Below are 20809 nucleotides of genomic sequence, written 5' to 3'. Positions count from 1 at the left end.
GTATGAATGGTTACAGGGTCGTAACTCAACTCCCCTCCATCTGGCAGCTGGCTACAACAATGTAGAAGTAGCAGAGTTCCTTCTTCAAAGCGGAGCAGATGTGAATGCACAGGATAAAGGAGGCCTCATACCTATGCACAATGCTTCCTCCTATGGGGTGTGTACCACAAAATAGTGGAGGTGAAACCACATATATGCCATTGTTAAATGGAAACCACATATGTGTCATTGTTACATGGAACCCACATATATGTAATTGTTAAATGGAAACTACATAAATGTCACTGTTACATGGAAACCACATATATACATATATTTCATTATTACATGGAAACCACATATATACATATACCCTAGGACACTTATGTATTCGCGGCATCTAACTTTCGCGTTTTCTAGGTGTCATCCTCTCGCGAAAGTTTCATGTGCGAAACTAAACTATCATAACAAACGAGCGAAAAAGCGAAACTAAATAGCTTTGTTCATTGATACTGTAGAATGGAATTTTATAACGACATTTATTTTAACGTTTTTAACGACCACCATAGCATCGTTAAAATAAAAACCAACAAAATAATTTGACTGTCAAAATTTATTACGTTATTATTTTGCAATTAATTATGATTATTTTCCCATTAAGAATGATTTATAATAATAGGAATTTGATGTCAATGCACACGCATTTGTAGCGTTATCGTTTGCTGGGGACATCAATCAATGCAGTGAGCACCGTGTGTTGAAATAAAATAAGACACACTGACACTCGCAGCACTACGCAAGCAGCATGGCTCTGGAAAGGTTTGGATTCACCACTAACACATCTTCAATAACTTGTAATTTTTGAGATTTGTTTTGTTTTGAGTGATGTGACTGACGAGACGTTTTTAAATTAAAATAGGCAAAACATGACCGCAGTTAAAACGCTCAGAAAAAGACATCTTTTTCTTTCGAGCGTTTTAACAAAGATCAATTTTGCGGGTTTTATTTTAAGTTCATTCGGAGGCTTTTACGCTTTCGATGGGACATGGCCAAGCGGGTGTTTGATAAAACTTAATCTTCTGCAAACCTTTATAAAAGTCGTTAACAAAAATATTTTGCCTCTGATGATGATAATAATGATGCCTAAGAACTACTAGAAGTGTATGTTTGTCTCTATGGCTTGGAATGAAGTGATATTCTACAGCGATAAAAACCGTGTCCATGGCCGTTGGGCAAATAACTTTTCGAATAAATGATGTTGAGGTCGAGTTATCTGAAGGAATTTATCATTGCGTTGGAACTGACCAAACAAATCCGTTTGAGTCGAACTTGCGTTTAAGATGAAATGTTACATTTTATCTGAGGGCGAGTTATCCGAGTTAGACTGTACTTACCGTAAAAAATTCCCAACAAGTTGGGGCGGCTTAGCTGGCCAGCTGCCCCAGTGAAAACTGGCCTGTTGATAGTCCAAGAAACAAATAGCAGCAAGCGATCAAATTGCATTATCGACCTTGCCCACACCATTCTATCTGCGGTTCACAATTACAAACTAGTCGCAAATTAAAATTTTGTTATCGGTGAACCGAACCTGAGGAATCTAATTATGTTTGGTCCACTGCATTTATTTTCATATCACTATATTTTCGCACTCATCAGAGCTGCGAAATTAAGTTGCTTCGAAATTTTACTCTGTGAGCTACTCACGAAACTAAATACTAGCGAAATATAAGTGTCCTAGGGTATGCCATTGTTACATAGAACCACATATATGTCATTGTTTCATGGTAATTTAAGGTGCGTCCAAGCACTAGATCTCAAGCTATCCATAAAAGTAGCCCATGTAGGGCATCTCACATAATTGACAAGATTTATCCATTAAATTAGTAATAAAACTATCCACCTCATAAACACTGTATGCATTGTCTGGAGCCACTATGCTTAAAATTTTATTATAGGTTATTATGCTTATATTTTATGCTTATCTATTTATAGTTTTCCACTATTTTTGACACACTCCACAAACACACACATTACCGTACTTTTCGGACTATTAGCTGCTGATGTTTTGAGCCGTGTGGCTTATATACGGGTGCCGCCATTCTGTGGTTTTTCTTTCACCGCTAGGGCGCATTAACCGGAATCTATGGTTAGTGCCCCTCTAGCGGTGAAAGAAAAAACGAAACAATGCCTAACGGTAGTGTTCTGTTAAAAAGCATCGGTTAATATGGAACAGTGCCTAACAATCACTGTCCTGAGTTCTGTGACCTATACAGAAGTGCGGCCTATGTATTGTTTTATTATCGATTTATCGAAAATAAAGCAGATGCGGCTTATTGAAATGTTGACATCTGTGCCGCGTCTGACAGTGAAATTGGCGTCTGTCTGAAGTATCCGACAATGAAATACTATTTCTAGTTATATCAGCAGGTTTGCTCTAAGTTATGCGGTTGTATATTTCAACTTGTGAAATTTTTTGCACCACATCCAAGTTTGTGTGCTCGAATTTTAAATTACGTTTTCTAATCTGTTGTGCCTCGTTTGGCATTAAAACCTATGTCGAGCATTGACTAGGTATTCGAAAGAGGGAACATTTTAAAGTTAGATACAGTCAAACATGGATAACTCGAACTTCAAGGGACCGAGCAAAAGTGTTCGAATTATCAGAGCATTCAAGTTATCAGAGCACTGTCACAAGTCCATATATTTACTTATTTATTAGTAGATACATGTACATATACAAACTATAATATAAATCAAAAGCACAAATGGCTTGTTTCAAATTAAATGCTTCTAATGTAAAGTTTAAAACGTTTTCATGAAAAAGTATAGAGATTTTTCTATCACTTGAGATTGGTTTGTTGTTTGAGGTGATGTTATTGCCAGGACGTTTTTCAGATTGACATTGGCAAAACTTGATCGTTGTTAAAATGCTCAAAAGAAAAGACATTTTTTTCTTTTGGGGTTTTACCCACGATCAATTTTGCCGTTTGTTCTTGAAGTTTATGCAGATTACCTTACTTTACCTGGGATTCGTTAAGAGCAACACTCCGAGGCAGTTCAATTAGAAGTTTTACGAGGTTTTACGGTACATTCTATATCACTCACGCTTTTTGAATGGATACTTATTGAATGTACACACGTATTCTGTGTTTAGGTCAAACGATGAATAGTTTTTTGTAGCTCAGACAACGTATACGTTTAATTACAACATTTTTTAAGACGTGTTCAACATTCCGACGTTGATTCAACACGGAATCAACGTCGGAAAACTATTCATCACAGGCTAGCCGGGTAACGCACTCAAGGATTTTCGCCACGCACATACAAAACAACAGGCGATTTTTGTTTTGTATGTGCGTGGCGAAAATTCTTGCGCGCGTGACCCGGCTAGCCCGTGCTATTCATCGTATCGCAGTATAAATCAAATTTCACCAAACTTTTAGACAAGTCGTTGACAAAAATATTTTGCCGATGGTGGTAATAACGACGCTTATGAATTACGAAAAGATGAAGTTTACCTCTATGGCTTTGAATAAAGTGATTTTCTAAAGCGAAAACAACCGTTTCGGTAGCTGTTGGGCAAAAAAACAGTTCGAATTAACAGTGTTGAGTTCGAGTTATCTATAGCAATTTATCATTACGTGGGAACGGACCAAAGGAAATGTTCGAATTAACCATGTGTTCGAGCTATCCGTGGACGAGTTATCCATGTTTGACTGTAGTAGGTTTGCGCAGAGTAAGAGCTTTTTTATTTGACTATAATATTGTAAGCGTAATAGCCATCAGTAATAATACTAATAAGTTTTCACTGAAATCAGACATATGGTCCGACAGCAACTTGCATTTGTGGCTGAATAAAATTACTCATTGGAAAACGATATTCAGCTGTGGGTGGTAGCAAAAGCTGCATTTTAAACCAAAGGCTAGCGATGCGCTTCGCTTTTTTTCTCATGCGGGTCACTCGCTCAGGGGTCATCAATGTCTTGCTCATGTAGCACCATGAAAATTTCTTCTCACATAAGGCCTTCTACTTCCCCCTCCTGGTGCTCCGCTCAACAGTGGTAATGTCTACTGTAATTCGGGCTATTAAAGAATAGAGAAAGCATAATATTATTATGCTTTATTAGTTATCTTGAGGTGTTGACTGATGTTCTAAAAAAAGAATCAAGGAGATTGACCCCCTAGAAGCTGAGATATAGACAGCCAAACACAGGTCTACCTAATAAAGTATCAGAGGAAAACCCTTCGAAAATCCCGAAAACTGTGACGTATAAAATCGACTTAATGGTCATGTGCCGGAGTTGCGCACCCTTACCGCCGTTACTTATAATGATTGTTTTGGCTACGAGATGTGAAACGCTTCTCGCGATAGTAAATAATTTACATACTAGCTCTGGTTTCTCAGAAAAATCATCCAAACATTGTGTGGCAAAGGCATTTGCCCACAACCCCTCGCCATGATTTTTTAAAGCAGAAGAGCAGATTTTGACAATTGTGCTTCAAATTTTAACTCGATCTCCACGGATATGCTCCGAAGATCATCTGTTCAACGAACGGCGCGTGTATAGTCTATATGCGATATCCGCGATTGCAGTTTGTTTAGAATAAGAAATAGGAATGGGACTTTTTGTTCCTTCATCATTTTTCTACTGTGTATCTACTGCAGCATTCAGTTGATTTTCATGATTATCGTCATTATTAATAGACTGGAAGTTCACTACAGCCATAATCTTAAAAATACTAACTTGACCGTGCTGCTCTTGCTATAAGAAAAGAAAACGATAACTTTTGCTTTGATTTTTCTATCGATCTATTATCTTATCTATGATTATTTTTTATGATTTATATAATATTCATAATGCATATTATACAAAATAATAATATAACTGCGTATAGAATAAATGATGTAACTAATATAATTTGTAGAAAATTCCAAATGATAACCGAGATTGATGATTGATTTAATTGATTCTATTTATTAGCTATAGTTAAAAAATCTGAACAACGCTAAAGATGAGTCTGAATAGGGAAGCTAAGTAGGAGAACAACAAAACTGAGCTGAACTAGCAAGATAGCGAAATGTTGCGAAATAATAGATGCGTGTAATTATTTTATGCTAAAACTAATCTACACGTCAGAGGGACTGGTTCGGAATTCTAGGAGCGATGATTGTTAGGCCCAATTTGATTGTTCTATACTTCCAGGGATTAAACCAATTAAAACGCCGTGATTGTTATAGGAGAGCGCATTAGTTGGCTTAATTGACCAATGACACACAAGTCGATTTCATACGTCATATATTGATGATTACCAAAACACTTTTGTTTTTTGGTAGACCTGTGTTTGGCTGGCCATATCTCAGCTTCTGGTTGGTCGATCTCCTTGATTCTTTTTTTAGAACATCAGTCAACACCTCAAGATGAATAATAAAGCATAATAATATTATGCTTTCTCTATTCTTTAACTATGTCTCGTGTGTATTAAAATATTGTTGTCATTAACATTGTAGCAGTGTGGTATGCATTAAGGTGTTGTTGCAATTACCATTGTAGCACGTGGACATCGCAGCTCTACTCATAAAGCACAAGACCTGTGTGAATGCAGTTGACAAGTGGGGTTTCACTCCTCTGCATGAAGCAGCACAAAAAGGAAGAACACAGCTATGCGCTCTGCTGGTAAGATGGGGATGGCTCACCACCCACATAAAATTGTTCTTTCATCGTCTATCTCTGTCTGTCGAGGCCTATTAGGCAACACCTATATTCTGCAATTTTAGCTAAATCATGGAGCAGATCCTTCCATGAAGAACCAGGAGGGCCAAACTCCGCATGACCTCACCACCGCCGATGATGTGAAGTCACTGATCGAAGCGGCCATGCCACAGATCCCTGTAATGAGCACGTCGGCCACCGACCCCTCTAGTCAGTCCACTAACGGGTGCGTGGATATGTCTTGTCAGACTGCTATAGTTTCCTCTATAGGTTACCGATTGAAAGATTGCTTCAAAGCACTAATAAAACAAAGTCATTTCCTCTCTTTGCAAAACATTTAAGGTTATCATGAGATTTGGAGATTCAGGTCATTTACATATAACTGCTACTAGATATAAAAAGGCTATCAAACTATGAGCCCTCTACTCCTGATAGCTCAGTTTATTAATTGTCAGTTAACATGGTCTCTTTTGCCTCAGGTCCCAACATCTGATACCATCTTTCAATACACCATTTTTCATGGCAAGGTCCAATGATAGCTTATACAGTTAACTGTGTGTGCGCACGCGTTTGTGTGTCTATGTGTGCGTTACACTTGCAATATTTTACAGCATGCCGTGAAACCTCTCAATTGAAGGCACCTTATTTTTCAACCTTCTTTAGTGGCGGTCAATTGGAGGTGGGGGTCAAATAGTGGCCGGCATTGTATTTGTCAAATGGCTCGTCAGAATTTTGGGAAGATAAATTTAGCCCTTTTTCGGGTGAAGCGAATGTCCCCTATATTTAGCCCTCTTTTTCAGGTGGAGTGGTATTAAAACTTTTGTATGCAATAAAATCTGCTAACTTACTTTTAACTAGCCAAAGATGTCTAAATAAAATATGCATCAAGAAGCCGAGAGATATCTCTACCAATTGTCATCTATTGCTTGCAATTCATCTGCGACGATATGATTGCCTGTATTCTGCTTCGCAATTTGTAAGAGATTTCAATTTTTTATTTAAATTGGAAGGCATATTTTTATTTTATATCCATATTTAAAAATATTGAATCTGGATTTTCATTACACTCATTGAAATGTTTGCTACAGTTTGCAGCCAAATCCAGCTTTTTATGTGGAATAAAAGAGGAGTCATGAGCGTCAATCCATTGTAAGCCTTGTTAAGGTAATCGCAAAGATGCTATTAAATAACATTCTATAAATCTGTAAATCTTCAAGTTATATAATGATACTCGATCCAATGCTACAAATATTCAGTATATTCATGAACAACTGACATAAACGAACTATACTTATATTACATGCAGAAACAAAAATTTATGTTTTAAAACAAATATTTGCATTGAAAATATCTGATTGTTGCTTTCGATGAAACAAACTTCGTCAGGTTTCTAATACCTTCCGCAATGTCTTTTGACTTCAATTTGTCTTATGCACTGCTGAACTAGACAATATTAGCGCTCCAACAATGTTTTGGTAGAGCAATACTTTTACGCTTTGCATTTAGCACAAATGCAATGCATAAAAGTTTTGCTCGCTAAACGCAACCTCCACCCTAAAACTAGTCGTTCATCTGCCATCGTAAATGTAAATCGTTTTTTAATTATTTGTACTTCGAAGTATCAAAACCGTGTTAACCAAGGAACTACGATTAGCCTGATCCAGTGATTAATTATTTCTATGGTATTGCTTTTAGAGTTGTAACAAGACAAAACGAAAATCTTTGGAAGATGGACGAGAGAATTAATTGTTATTGATGTAAACGATCCATTATTAATACGATTTTGTGAACACTTTATATTGATCAATTAATATTATGAGCTTCTAAAGATCAAATAATGTCAGTGGCGATCAAATGGAGGAGGTGTTCAATTGGAGAGTGGAGCTCTAATTTTCAAACCTTCTCTCAGGGTGACGGTTAATTGGAGGTGGTGTTCAGATAGAGGTGGCGTTCAATTAGAGTTTTACAGTATGTCATATGTGGTACAAGCTGTTGCTTGTACCAAATATGAAATGTGTTCAGAAAGTTGCTAGAAATGTGTTCATTTCTAGCAACATTTTGGTGTTTAATAACTATCTTAGACAGCCGATACTTAATATACAACTTTGGTGGTCAATGTAACTTAGTAAGTCTCAACAGGGTCTATAACAGCTAAATATAATATTGAAAAAATATATATGCCTTAAAACCTCTATTTGAACACCACCTCTATTCGAACGCCACCTCTATTTGACCGTCACTATGACTATCTTTGATCTTTATGAACCCATAGTATCAAGTATTCAGGAGAAAAGTGTCCACAAAATCGTATTAATAATGAATCATTTACATTAATAACAATCAATTCTCTTGGTGTCCAACTCCGAAGCTTTTCGCTGTTTTTCGTTAAAATTTTGAAAACAACACCATAAAAATTTATCAATAACGGTGTCAGGCTAATATTAGTTCCTTGTTTAACGTGGTCTTTCTACTTGCAAGTAGCTTACATATATAAAAAAAACAGTTTGATTTTACGATGGTAGATGAACTTTCAAAGCAACGCCATAGAAATAATTACCAACTGTCTCAGGCTATTAGTAGTGCCTTGTTTAACGCGGTCTTAAACCATAACAGTCGCGTACAACTTTTATCGTATTTACTAGGTAAATCAGACACATTGATTCCCATTTTGTACTCAAAATAAAGATTGGTCCACTAACTTTCAGAGTAATGAAGGCTTTTTTACTGCGTTTTAATATCGGTCTCGAAAACAACACGATCGGCACAACAATCTCCGCCCATGAATACGTGACGAAATCTAGCTTTTTAGTGATGGAAGTTAAGAATGTTTAGACTGATTTAGAATAATAGAGATGAGTGTTTTAAAATCCATTATTATCTAAATTCAGCCTTAAAAGTAATCTCAGTCTTTCCTGAAACATAGATGAGCTATTTAACATTGCATATTTAAAAATGAGCTCAAAAAATCGTGATAGCTGTGATAAAACCGCGCTTTTTGAGCTCATTTTTCTCGGCGTTTAGCCTATTTAAACATCATGTAACAAGCTGCGAACAATTTTAAATAGTTTATATACCTTTCATAAAAGACTGAGATTATTTTATAGGCTGGATTTAGATAATAATGGGTTTTAAGACATCCATCTCTATTATTCTAAATCGGACTAAACATCTCTAACTTCCATTCCTGAAAAAGCTAGGTTTCGTCACATATTCATGGGTGGAGCTTGTTATGCCGATTGTTTTGTTTTCGAGACGGATATTGAAACGCTTTAAAAAAGCCTTAATGGCTTTGAAGGTTAGTGGACCAATATTTATTTTTAATACAAAATCAGAATCAGCGTGTCTGATTTACCTGGAAAATACGATAAAAGTTGTATGTGACAGTTATGGTTTAATACTTCAAAGAACATGCATATAAAAAGGTTTGCATTTGTGGTAAATGCAGCGTGTAAAAGTATATATTTGTATCATTTGATAGATTGTTATTATATAACTTATAAATATGCAGATTTATAGCATAATATTTAATAGCATCCTTGCGGCTATCTTAACACGGTTTATAATTGCACGTTCTTCCTCTTCTATTGCACATAAAAAGCTAGTTTTGGCTGCAAACTGTCGCAATCATCGATGAGTGCAATGAGCTTTTATGCAACATTATTAAATATAGATATAAAATAAAAATGTCTTTAAATTTAGAATGTAATAAAAATTGAAAATGTCAACAAATTGCAAAGAAGGACACAGGCTATAATATCATCGCAGATTAATTGCAAACGCTAGATATTAACTGTTAGAGATATCTCCGTTACTCGATGCATATTTATTAACAGATTTTTGACAAGTTGGAGGTAAATTAGCAGATTTCTTGCATCCTAAAGGTTTAGTATTGCTCCACCAGAAAATGAGAGCAAAATATAGGCGACATTTCCTTCGCCCGTAATAGGGCTAAAATTATCTTTCCAAAGTTTTGACGAACCATTTGAAAACACACTGCCAGCCTCTATTTGAACGTCGCCTCCAATTGATCGCCAATATAGATGAAGGGTTGAAAAATAGAGCGCCACGGCGTTCAATTGGAGGTTTTATGGTATATATCAATGAACATGTTAATCTGTAGCTAATAAGTTAAATGGAAAGGTATAATGGAAGCTGTTTTCATAAAACAGTTCGTTCCAAATAACTAATGTGACTGAAAGAAACCTCCCTTAGCCAGAAGCAATGCTTTCTTCGTTGCGACTTGTATAGAAAAGTTGAGGGTTTTTATGACCAACAGCAAACAGAACAGAAGGGTTCACACTGTTGCCAGTTGAGTCATTTGAATGGTAATTAGATGTGCTCGCTCTTAGGCTAAGGTCGTCATGGTAACAAGAATTTGTGTAAGCAAGTAATCTGCATGTGTTCTTGACTTACAGTGCTAGCAGTGATGCCGGTTCAGACACTTCCTCGGTGACAGACACTGCAAACTTTCCTATAGACTACGGCTCAACTCCTGGTGGCCAGGGAGATGGAAGTCTGGACAGAGAAAAAGCAGAGGGGGAGGTGACATTGAGGGATATGAGCGTGAGCTCATTCCTTGACGAGGTCAGCCATCGACTCATCAGCTTACTCGCATTTAGTCATTCATTGTTGTAACGATAAAGATAAAGCTTTGTGAAACCTGTCATCAAGGTTCACAACCAGCAAGGTTGTGAACCTTTAAAGAATAGAGAAAGATAATTAAAAAAAAATTATTTTTCTGGGCGGCGCCTTTAAAATTATTTTAAGGCGCCGCCGCAGCTTTTTATTTTGGGTGTGGTGTCAAAACTTACACAAATTTGCCATCATTTGTTGGAAAGTTCATTGTTAAAATAATCATAAACGAAGGTTTAGTTGTAATTATTTTTACAGAGACAAGAAACAGTCGAAGTGTTATTTTTTGCATATTATTGATGTCTGTTGATCTCATCAAGCACACTTGTCCTTCTTCAGCTGCCGGTGTTGTCTTTAAACAGTTCAGGTTTATTAAAATCCTCTTAGAAATAGGCACCGTTTTGTTCTAAACATAAATGTGCTCATGTGATCAACAATTATATTACGCTAGTACTATGGCAGTCTAGGGAGCTGTACACACTAGACTGTCATACTGCTAGCCAAAGTTAACTCTAGTATGCTGTGAGAAATTATCAGGTGTAATAACTATGTGTGCAGTTATCCTGGAATGCCAGGAGAGGTGAATTGGCGCAGTTGTTAGTGTCGATCACCATGCTGAAATTCATGTTTGAGATCATGCAAAGCATATTTTTTCCCTAATTTCCAACCTTGTCTTCATATAGATGTATGGACATACAGACATCGTATTATAGCAAATATGTGTGTTTAACACTGCTCACAGGGCTTAATAAATATGCTGTGTTTGGTTTTTATGGCTCATACATGACATTTCCCTTCAAAAGGCTACAGGTCAATATTTATAGCGCAAGCCTTAAAGATGTGGTTGCGTCAAATTTAAGTTGATCTTATAAGAAAGCATTTTTTTCTCTATCAGTTGATATGTTGTTTGTTGTGTTACGCGATCGCATTGCCAAGATATTTGAAGATTAAAACCGAAAAAATCTGATCGCCGTAAAAACGCTCAGGCCACCAAAACGTGCCCAGACTTGCCCAAAATGATGTCACACGTTAGGCAACCTGTCTCTATCTCTCGTATTCACATCAGGTATTTGCGATAAAATACGCGGCTCTATTGGCATATATCTTATTTTGTATTTGCTCATGTTGGCTAGAATAAAATTTTAAATCCCGCTACAGATGCATTATTATGAATGTTTCAAAGGCCTCAAATAACGAAAATTAAAAATTTGTTCTACTCACTTTCTCCAAATGTTGTGTAAACATTTGGGTACCGACTACCAATTCTACCGGTCTACAGTAATTCTGTCAAGTCACTTTTGTAGAACGCGGTCTTTGTATCAGCACAGTTCTGCAGCTACCCATACTAACGATATACAGCCTCCCATAAGCCCCGCCCACATTATGTCGCCTATTGCCTACGTACTAGTTTCTTACTAGTAGTATTCTTACCGAATACTACCTAAGTGAAATAAGCAAGCCATGTCTTTGAAAAGAATATAGACAAAAATAGAGTTTTAAGGATGAGAAGTCTGCTGCAAACTGGATTTGAACTCACATTCTCCAGTTTTGCGGACATCCATATACCATATCCAATTCACTACAATATTCTGCAAATCATGTTTTGCATTATCTTCAACAATATTATTTTATTATATAATTTTTACAAGCAAAAATATTTTCATCTCGGCATAAAGCTTTTATTGAAAATATTCATCAAGTCGTGGCCACTCAGATAGTATTAGCTGATACAATAAGACAAATTCATCTACTGCAACAAACTCAAACAAAACATCATGGCTTATGCAGCACACATTCAAGTCTCTCTTTCCCCTTTATGGCAGTTTCCACACTGACAAAGCTTCTTCGGCTGGTGGGACGACATAAACATTCTGTAATCAGTAAAACAAATGCAATAAATATATGACATTCATAGATATGTCATTCTAAAGCGTATCTATTGACAGCTTCCAAATTGGGAGTCAAATAGATTGCGAGTGTAATTTTAAAAACGAATAAACATTTAATAAAGGCACAAGTACGCCAAGCCAACGATTCGAAGCTTTGGTTCTGGAAATTAAAGATTTGCAATAATCAATCGATTTTACCCACTTCCTGCGAGTGAAAATAATTTGTAATCATGACTAATTTACCAAAGAAAATTCGAAAAAAATATTATAGCTAGGTAAAACGGCAGATAAGCTATGAAACGATGATTAGAGATAGCAAAGAATTATCATTTTATTAATTAGTATATGTATTTATGACTATAAAAATATTACATTTACTTAAGTATAGAAGACTCTAAGTTAATTTACCTCCATTCTGTCTTCCTCTGCAGCAAAACGCTGCTGACGCCTGTCAGCTTTGACCATAGGCTGTCTACTCCAATCTTTTACTAAAAGTTGCTTAAATAACTCTGAGTAGCGGTCGCTCGAACTTGAAGCCATTTTAAAACTATGTACAGACGGTTCCCAACCTACGAACGCGTTACGTTCCGGACGGTTGTTCGTAAGGTGAATTTGTTCGTAAGTTGCTTCTGTGCTATATTTTGTATTATAATTTATGTTTAAGGCCTATATAAGTATATTGAAGGTTTATATAAGTATGTTTAAGGCTTGTATAATTAACCTGTATTGGTTTGTACTGAGAAAAAATATTTAATAAAATGGAAATAATACTTTGGTGGACGCCGGGCCATGACACTGCATTTCTTATTTATGGTATGTATTGTCCTTTCTATTACATTGTTGTTTTAATCGTTATGCTATCACTTATCGTTGTTGTCTTATTTTTTTGTATGTGTTGTCCGTTTATTATATCGCTGTCTCACTCGTTATGCTATTGTTACATCTGATATACCGTCATAATACTATCACTTATCGTCACTTAGATTGTTGTCATTCCAACGCGCTAGCGGTCCTATTCATTCACCTTGTTAGCCGGTGTTCTTACCGTTTGCCGTTAGCCGGAACGGTTGATATTATTTTATATAAATGAGTGCGCCCATTTAGTTGAGCAGAGCAGATAGCCGTATGCTCCTCGGCTGGTGAATTTCCTTCGCTAATTAAAAGCACTTTAATTAATTACAGGCACTCTCTTATCTTTATTTATTAGTAAAGATCTTGCCAAGTAAAGGCTGGCAAATCTCTTTACAATACGTATGTAAAGTTCAAACAAAGTTCAAACAAATAATTCGAAAGTTAATCGAGTTACGAACAACGTACATGCGTTCGTATGTACCGTTGTTCGTAACTCGAATGTTCGTAAGTAGGGAACCGTCTGTATAACTTAGTAATTGTTGAAACGGGTTGAATCAGTAACGATGAGAATTAATTCTCTAATTATGAGAATCTTCGAGATCACAGACAATGCGTTTTACGAGTGGTAACATTTATTACGGCCTATATAAAAATTTCGCGCGCATGATTGGCTAACGAAGCGACCTCATATTTATTGCTCGTGGTTTCGTTTCAGATACCTTGCTTGTGACGTCACGAAAGAGGCACCCGCTGGAACGTGAGCTTTTTAAAAGAGGGCCTCATTCAAACGCATATATCTCTGGACAGGGTTGGTCTACAAAGACAAAAATGGCATCAAATTGTAGCTGATGTTTTAGCCTTTTATGGGTCTTAATTTCATTAAATTGAATTTTTTGACGCAACCACATCTTTAAATGTGTTGTTAGATTGTCAAGTGTCTTTTCATTCATGGCTCTTAGGGGTGAAAGATAAAGCGTTCTGGTCTACTTGTATAACTTGTATACTTGTCTACCTCCAAATTGCTCCAGCTTTTAAAATTTTTAATGTTTTTTGCCAAGGTTGACAATAAAAATTTTGTCACATGTTGCTGGGTAATCAATAGTCTTTCATAGTTTATGACATTGTGAATAGCTTAAAACGTGTTGAAACTATAGCAAATAAGTTAGCTTGTTGGAAAAAAATCTTCAGCTGTGCATTGATAGCAAATATAAAACTAAGAGTTCATCTGTCTCGGTGATAGGCCTAGAAGCTTTAAAATACAGCCTTTTTTGATTTGGATGTATCTATGGTGATGGTGAAATACATGTTTTAACCACACTAGTTTGTACGGTGGTAAATTAAAACGTTGATATAACTTCTAAGTGTATCAGGATACTAGAATATAAATTTTAAAAGTGAACCAGTAATTTGCGGTTCCCTTCAATGATATAATGTTTAAACATCAGAGTGGCCAATAGCATCGGGTGTGAGCTAACCCCTGCTAGCAGATGGTGTGAGCTAACTAGCTAACCCCTGCTAGTAGATGGCTTCAAGGCTAACCATATTTACTTACTGTTGCGAGTTTTCATTCTTCATATTCTCACCAAATCTGGGATCGTACACAATTAGAATGTCTTCTTTTTTGCTCAGGATCTCATATTAGCACTTTCAGGTGTCACTTGCCTGACCTCTGCTGGCGTGTGTAATAGATCCTGTTATGACATTAGTACAGTTTTATTTTCGCTTGCTAGATTGGTCTTCCACAACTGATGACTGTATTTGCTGCTGAGCACATATCTATGGATGTTCTTGTGGAGATGACCCATGACAGCCTGAAAGACATTGGTGTGTCCGCCTACGGGCATCGCCACAAGATTCTCAGAGGCATCAAAGATCTGCAAGCACGCATTCCCGAGCGAAAAAAGCATAAAAATGCTGGTGGGCATTTTCGCAGTTGGTCTATATTTCTCTGTGTATCTGTCTCCAAAAGTGCTTCACAATAGCATGAAAACTGCTTGATAAATTAATGATTTGAAATGTTATATCAGTAGAAATATTTATGCTTTCACGATCTATCATTCATATTATTGGAAGATCATTGCTTGTTGAACATAATTGTTGAACAGCATCATTGTCTCCTAGATCTGTAGATACATTTTTGTTCATCTGTAATGGCTTGTTGGCTTGGGTCACCTTAGGACCTTAGGCCGACCGCTCCCATAGTTTGAGATAACTTCCTTTACTATAATTGCCGTTTTCCTTTGCCCTCCTTATTGGCACGTTACTTAGTTGGATTCTTCCATTTTTCCATTATCAATTGTATCAACAACACATGCACTTGTCTGTAAATTTTTATAGCGGGAGACTCCTTTCGGTGCATCTCTCTAATAGTGTTTGAACGTTTCAATTGCCTAAAACTTTTGATGAGCAATGTCTGTTGTGTAATCGTTTCACTTGTAATATCTTCTTTGTTTCGTGCTAGCTTATCACCATTGCGTTTGCACAGACTCAGAAGGCTCGAGGGATGTGTCGATAGCCAAGGCTCCGTCTGCCAGCACAGCACTTTATGAGCTCGATGTCGTCGATCCTGAATATGCGAGTGTCGCCGAGCAAATGCAAAGCACTGTGCGAGAGCATAAGGACTCGGCGGGTGGTGTATTCAATAAATACAACATAATCAAGGTTGGTCCGAGACTGAATGCAACCAGAAACTCTTCCATGAGAATATCTTGTGTCGCACTATGATTTGTGTCTGATCATAGCGCATTGTTATCTTATCCATGCTATTATTATATAAAAGTACAGAACAATTATTATATAAGCCTGCGGTATAATAAGTGGAGGTTACGTGTTACGAGGCATTACATCTTTTTTACGTCAATCATCTCTTCACAATACGGCTAGAAATGTTAATCAAGTTTTATTGTGCTATTTTTATTAAAATCATTTCTTATCTTTTGAGTTTTTCTTAATGTGGAGTTGTCTCATACATAGATTCAACGAGTTGTAAATGAGAGATTAAGGGAAAGGTATGAAAGGCGGCGTGAGGAGGTCGCTGATGAAAATAACCACCATGAGAATGAAAGGCTCTTTTTCCACGGCTCTCCGTTTGTCCAGACAATAATACAGCGCGGCTTTGATGAGCGGCACGCCTACATGGGTGGCATGTTTGGAGCAGGTATGTGTTGCTCTCCTTTTTCTCTGTTTTTTTAGGTTGTGCATGATTACGGTCTGCCATGAAAATTAGACCAAAAAGTGTTGCTTTTTATTGTTAAAGCAACATTCTCAATGCTTTAGCAATGTACAAAATGATTGATTGTTGGTTGTTCTGTGCTGTTGTATAGTACAAAAGATATACCTGCATACGCTGTATGTAACTTCTATTTCCTGTCTAGTACTTGTTGTAGTAGCTAGGTTTGTTAACCTTAGTCCCTATTTCAGGTTTCATCACACAAGTTGTTCTCGTCATCTAATATTTTCGGTTGGCCGAGGTTGTTGCACGTTCATTATTCTACTTGCAGGAATTTATTTCGCAGAGAATTCGTCAAAGAGCAATCAGTACGTGTATGGTATAGGGGGTGGCACCGGATGCCCGGCACACAGAGACAAGTCATGTTATCAATGCCACAGGTAAATGCTTTGTAGACTCGCTTTTTCACCACTTTATTGCAATGCTCGATCTGGAGATATTTTAATGGCTTTTTGCTTGTTTTGTCATAGTTGATGATGGCACATGTCCACTGTACATTCACCTCTCAATATTTATTCCTGAATTTGATCAGGCAATCGCTGCAATGTGAGAGCCTTTTACATGACTAGATACATAAGGAATGTCAACGTGTTTGGCATTCCAGTTTCTTATCGCAACCTGTTGCTTTGTAGGCATCTAATTTTGTGTCGAGTCACTCTGGGAAAGTCATTTCTCGTCTTTAGCGCAATCAAGATGGCACACTCACCACCTGGTCACCATTCTGTCACTGGAAGACCAAGTGTGGGTGGTCTCGCTTTTGCTGAGTATGTTGTCTACAGAGGGGAGCAGGTGGGTGACTGGGGGTGACTTTTAACTGGAGAAGTGCTGTTCTATATCTTTCCTTTGCTATATGCATGTTTCTGTATGTCTTTTCCGTTGTTAGAGAAATGCACACGATTGTTTATCCTGATAATTGTGTAATATTTTTATCCAAGAAGGCTTGACAAGAGAGGCAACTGCCATTACTTATGAGCTAAATTTAAAGCAGTTTCAAAGAGTCGGTTGTGCCGTTTTCTTTTTTTAGCATTATGATAGTTGATAAATAACACGATTTGAGTTTTTGAAAGCTCTTGTCATGCATAGTTCAAAATTAATGTATTGCATGTTTGGAGTTGTGTGTTCTTACTAATTTGGTCTGAGAAGTGTTGTTGGCTACCTCGTTCGAGCTTTTTAAATTTTATGGCATAAAATTCGGAAAACTTGATGTTGGTGCTACCATATACTGTCTAGACCATATACAGAGGTCCTTTTTACTGGTTTTGTCTTCTCACACGATTGTTAGTTGGTGCCATAATTTGAGCGGATTATGGCTGTTGAAACATGTAGTGATTCCTATGTCAATATTCCTATGTGCAGTCGTTATCTTCATTGCCACAGCTTATATTTAATCAGTGTGCAGTGCCTAGACTGACTTAAAGGTTTATTGCGTGTTGCAGGCTTATCCAGAGTATTTGATCACATATCAGATTGAGAAGCCTTCTGTTGAAAGCAAAAACGAGGCAAATGGTTCTCTTCTGCCCTGAGCTGTCTACACCCATGACTATCACTGCATGTCAATTCTTCATGCGTCTTGAGGAAGTTGCGGAAGAGGGCAAGGTTGTGTTCGCGTAGCCGGTTCTTCTGAGGAGAATGTATTGCCAAAGTATTTCTTGCAAGACGTATCTTGCTGTGCTAACATTCGAAGTTCACCCATGGAAATGGCGTCTACATGCAGGAAGGCTGATATATTGTATACATAATAATGCCTGATTTATTCTGAGCCAAGTCATTGCTTGCCTGAGAAATATGCTTTAACATTTCTAGTGCCCACAAGCTCATCTCAAGCTCATCCCGTTGGCTATTTTCTCCTGTCTGCGGCGCTGTGCAATATGTCCGTACATAAACCTAATCTTAGTCGAGTTTATATTAGTAGCTAAAGTATTTTTGTGAAGCTATTACAATTCTAAGGTAGTTCTTTGTCAAAGGCCGTTATTTGGGCTTGTGCTGGCTTTAGCTCTGTTACCTTTTTGATTGTCTTATATCGTCTGCTTAGCTACGATTGTCACAAGCCGGAGATCGCAATGCTATATTTTTGTGCTTTTATTCTAATTTTATAAGATAAATTATCGATGACCAATAGTTCACTGTAGTTTCTGCATGCATACATTGTTACACCACATGGAAAAATAGATTATTCAAATATATATATATAAGAGAAAGGAGAATAATAGGGGCTCATTCTAACTCTTCAGTGTTGTTTCTATTCTTCATGATGATGCCTTTGAGGAGTTGCAGTCAGGTTTTTATACAGTCAGAGAAGATCTGGCTAGCCAGGTTAATGAATCATAGTTGGTTGTTGCTCTTAAAGCAAAAAGGTTAATTTAGGCACAAATGACTTTTAGGCACAAATGACTTAGTTTGTGGTAATCTAAGTTTACTAGCTGATTACTTTTAGCTGTTCATTTTTAATTACAAACAAGTCTTTTTCATTGAAATGAACTTTAATACAATGTATATGGCAAATGTAAAAATATTAACTATTACTCAACAGCATTAGACACATTGAAAGGTTACCAACTCCACTAATCAAATAATCCTGCACAAATGAATTTGTCGAAGGATAATCATAAGAATAACATCCATAGCAGCATTGAATCTTCTGTTTTGTGTGTATTTATGCTATAAAGGACTAAGTTTCCAAGCAGGATACCTAATGTACCGATGTATTCCAGTCGTGGTATCTCTTTTAAAATTATTTGATATCTGTGTCAATAGGATATTAATAGGACACTTGTCTGCTCCTGTAATTGCTTGCTTTGAAGATTACTAATAAGTGACATAAATCTACACGGGCAAATCAGTTGTTGAGCTGCAAAGGCTGGAATCATGAATATACAAACCGCGAGAAAGCAGTCAAACAGGTATGTAAATGTAGCAGGAGAGGCAGCTGGCCAAGAAAGGTCATAAATGACAAAATGATTAGGTTCTCTGTCTGTTTTCAAACAACTAGGAGGTTATGCGTTGGCAAGCTTGTATTTCCATTTGTTTGGTTCAACTACAAGGCATTTAAAGAGGTTAACTCGCAAATAATTGGTGATAAGCCATACAGTGCCAGCAAAACGCTGAATATTGCAATATAATGAACGATGACAAGCTAATCATAGGCAGTCGATAACTAATCATTTCTAGTCTCCTATTGCGTGTTTGCTGTCAGCTCTAATAATTTCTTCAATCTGGGTCTGTTGGGGTATTGTGTATAAGATCAAACCGATTTGGTGGTTCGGTAAAGATACTGTTTGACAGCATTGGTTCAACGTTTGCTTAGGCACGTTTAGGCTATAAACACTACAAAAAGTTGTAAACGCTGGCTCAGCGCCAACCATCTCTTATCAGTGCCAAAAAAAGGATTACAGAAAAGCGTGATAGATAAGTGTAGGTCTTTAGAAGTGGATTTGAAATAGTTCATGTTAACCAGGCATTATTTAAACTTTACCTACCAACTAATCAACAGTATTTATAAGAGTTTAAGTAAAGCTGGAATTTTTTTCATCTTCTGGAGTAGATTAATAATTTTAGTACAAAGAAAAATATTTTAGGATAACCCTTCCAGTGAGCTGGTTTGCCTTTAATTTCAATTTCAGAGTTTCTGTGAATTTCAAGATCGCTGAAATTGTAGGAAATGCGCTACAAATCTCAATGAATATTCTAAAAAGTATGAAAAAACAGATTAATACAAATTGTTGCTATCTGTTGACACAGGTGAATAGACCAGCGAATGGTTTACACCTATATATATGTATATGTTCAAGCTCTATATAATCTGCAAATGGTTACCAGGCTTTTAGCTAGCATGTTAGTATAGCCTTAGGAATAGTTAATTATTACTACTGGTGCTGCTCCCCCTTCAACAAACTATTAGATCCCGTTTGTGTCTGTGATTGTCCTTTGCTAAACTACACTGAGGCAAATCAAGTTTATCGTTTTCTTTCTAAGCATAGCTCATTGTTAAAACCAAGGCTAACAAATACTGATGAGCTACTACCAAAACTGCAAGTCAGCATCACATAAGTTCAAACCTATAATATCAACTTAATTAATACGTAGCAGTGAAGTTCATTAGCAAAGCAACATAAAAAATTCCTGGAATTATTTGTATTCGACTAAGAGCAATCTTCTCTTCAACCAGTTATCTCCTATATATATATATGAATCTGAAAGTTTGTGTATGATTCTGTTTGTCCAACTATGGTTATTAAAATCTGGAAACGAAGAATCCGTATGGCACAAGATTGGATCTCACAACCTTCTGTTCCCCAGACCATATGCAAACCTTTGAGCTACACGAAACAGGTGGTTTCATGGGTCGATATGAGTCCATATCTGGGTGAAAATAGGCTTGGCGATATGCGTTTCGCAACGTGATTAAAGCTTGCTCTCACGGCTCTTATCAGTAAGTTTAGCAATACTAGCTTACTCAAATTAGCCATTGGCAATGTGCCAGGCTAATGGCAAGCGGCAGACAACTATATTACTTGTCA

The 20809-nt window shown here is 36.9% G+C and overlaps 1 protein-coding gene across 2 annotated transcripts in view; it reads left to right on the top strand.

The window, feature by feature from the left end:
• The window catches only part of LOC137393796 (poly [ADP-ribose] polymerase tankyrase-1-like), a 59711-nt gene extending 41215 nt beyond the window's left edge, over positions 1 to 18496 (top strand). Inside the window, exons 13-22 of one of the 2 annotated variants that reach the window (XM_068080498.1) lie at positions 17 to 157; positions 5532 to 5654; positions 5756 to 5916; positions 10106 to 10274; positions 14794 to 14980; positions 15549 to 15724; positions 16037 to 16220; positions 16564 to 16672; positions 16925 to 17081; positions 17729 to 18496. In XM_068080498.1, coding sequence (XP_067936599.1) covers positions 17 to 157; positions 5532 to 5654; positions 5756 to 5916; positions 10106 to 10274; positions 14794 to 14980; positions 15549 to 15724; positions 16037 to 16220; positions 16564 to 16672; positions 16925 to 17081; positions 17729 to 17815 — 1494 coding nt within the window. In that variant the 3' untranslated portion in view covers positions 17816 to 18496. Of the gene's footprint in view, positions 1 to 16; positions 158 to 5531; positions 5655 to 5755; positions 5917 to 10105; positions 10275 to 14793; positions 14981 to 15524; positions 15725 to 16036; positions 16221 to 16563; positions 16673 to 16924; positions 17082 to 17728 lie in introns of both variants that reach the window. The other variant, XM_068080489.1, reaches the window with a different exon arrangement.
• The last annotated feature ends 2313 nt before the right edge of the window (positions 18497 to 20809 follow it).

The sequence above is a fragment of the Watersipora subatra genome, chromosome 1 (genome assembly GCF_963576615.1).
Source record: "Watersipora subatra chromosome 1, tzWatSuba1.1, whole genome shotgun sequence".
Classification (NCBI taxonomy): Eukaryota; Metazoa; Bryozoa; class Gymnolaemata; order Cheilostomatida; family Watersiporidae; genus Watersipora; species Watersipora subatra.
This window is presented reverse-complemented; position numbering and strand designations above follow the sequence as displayed.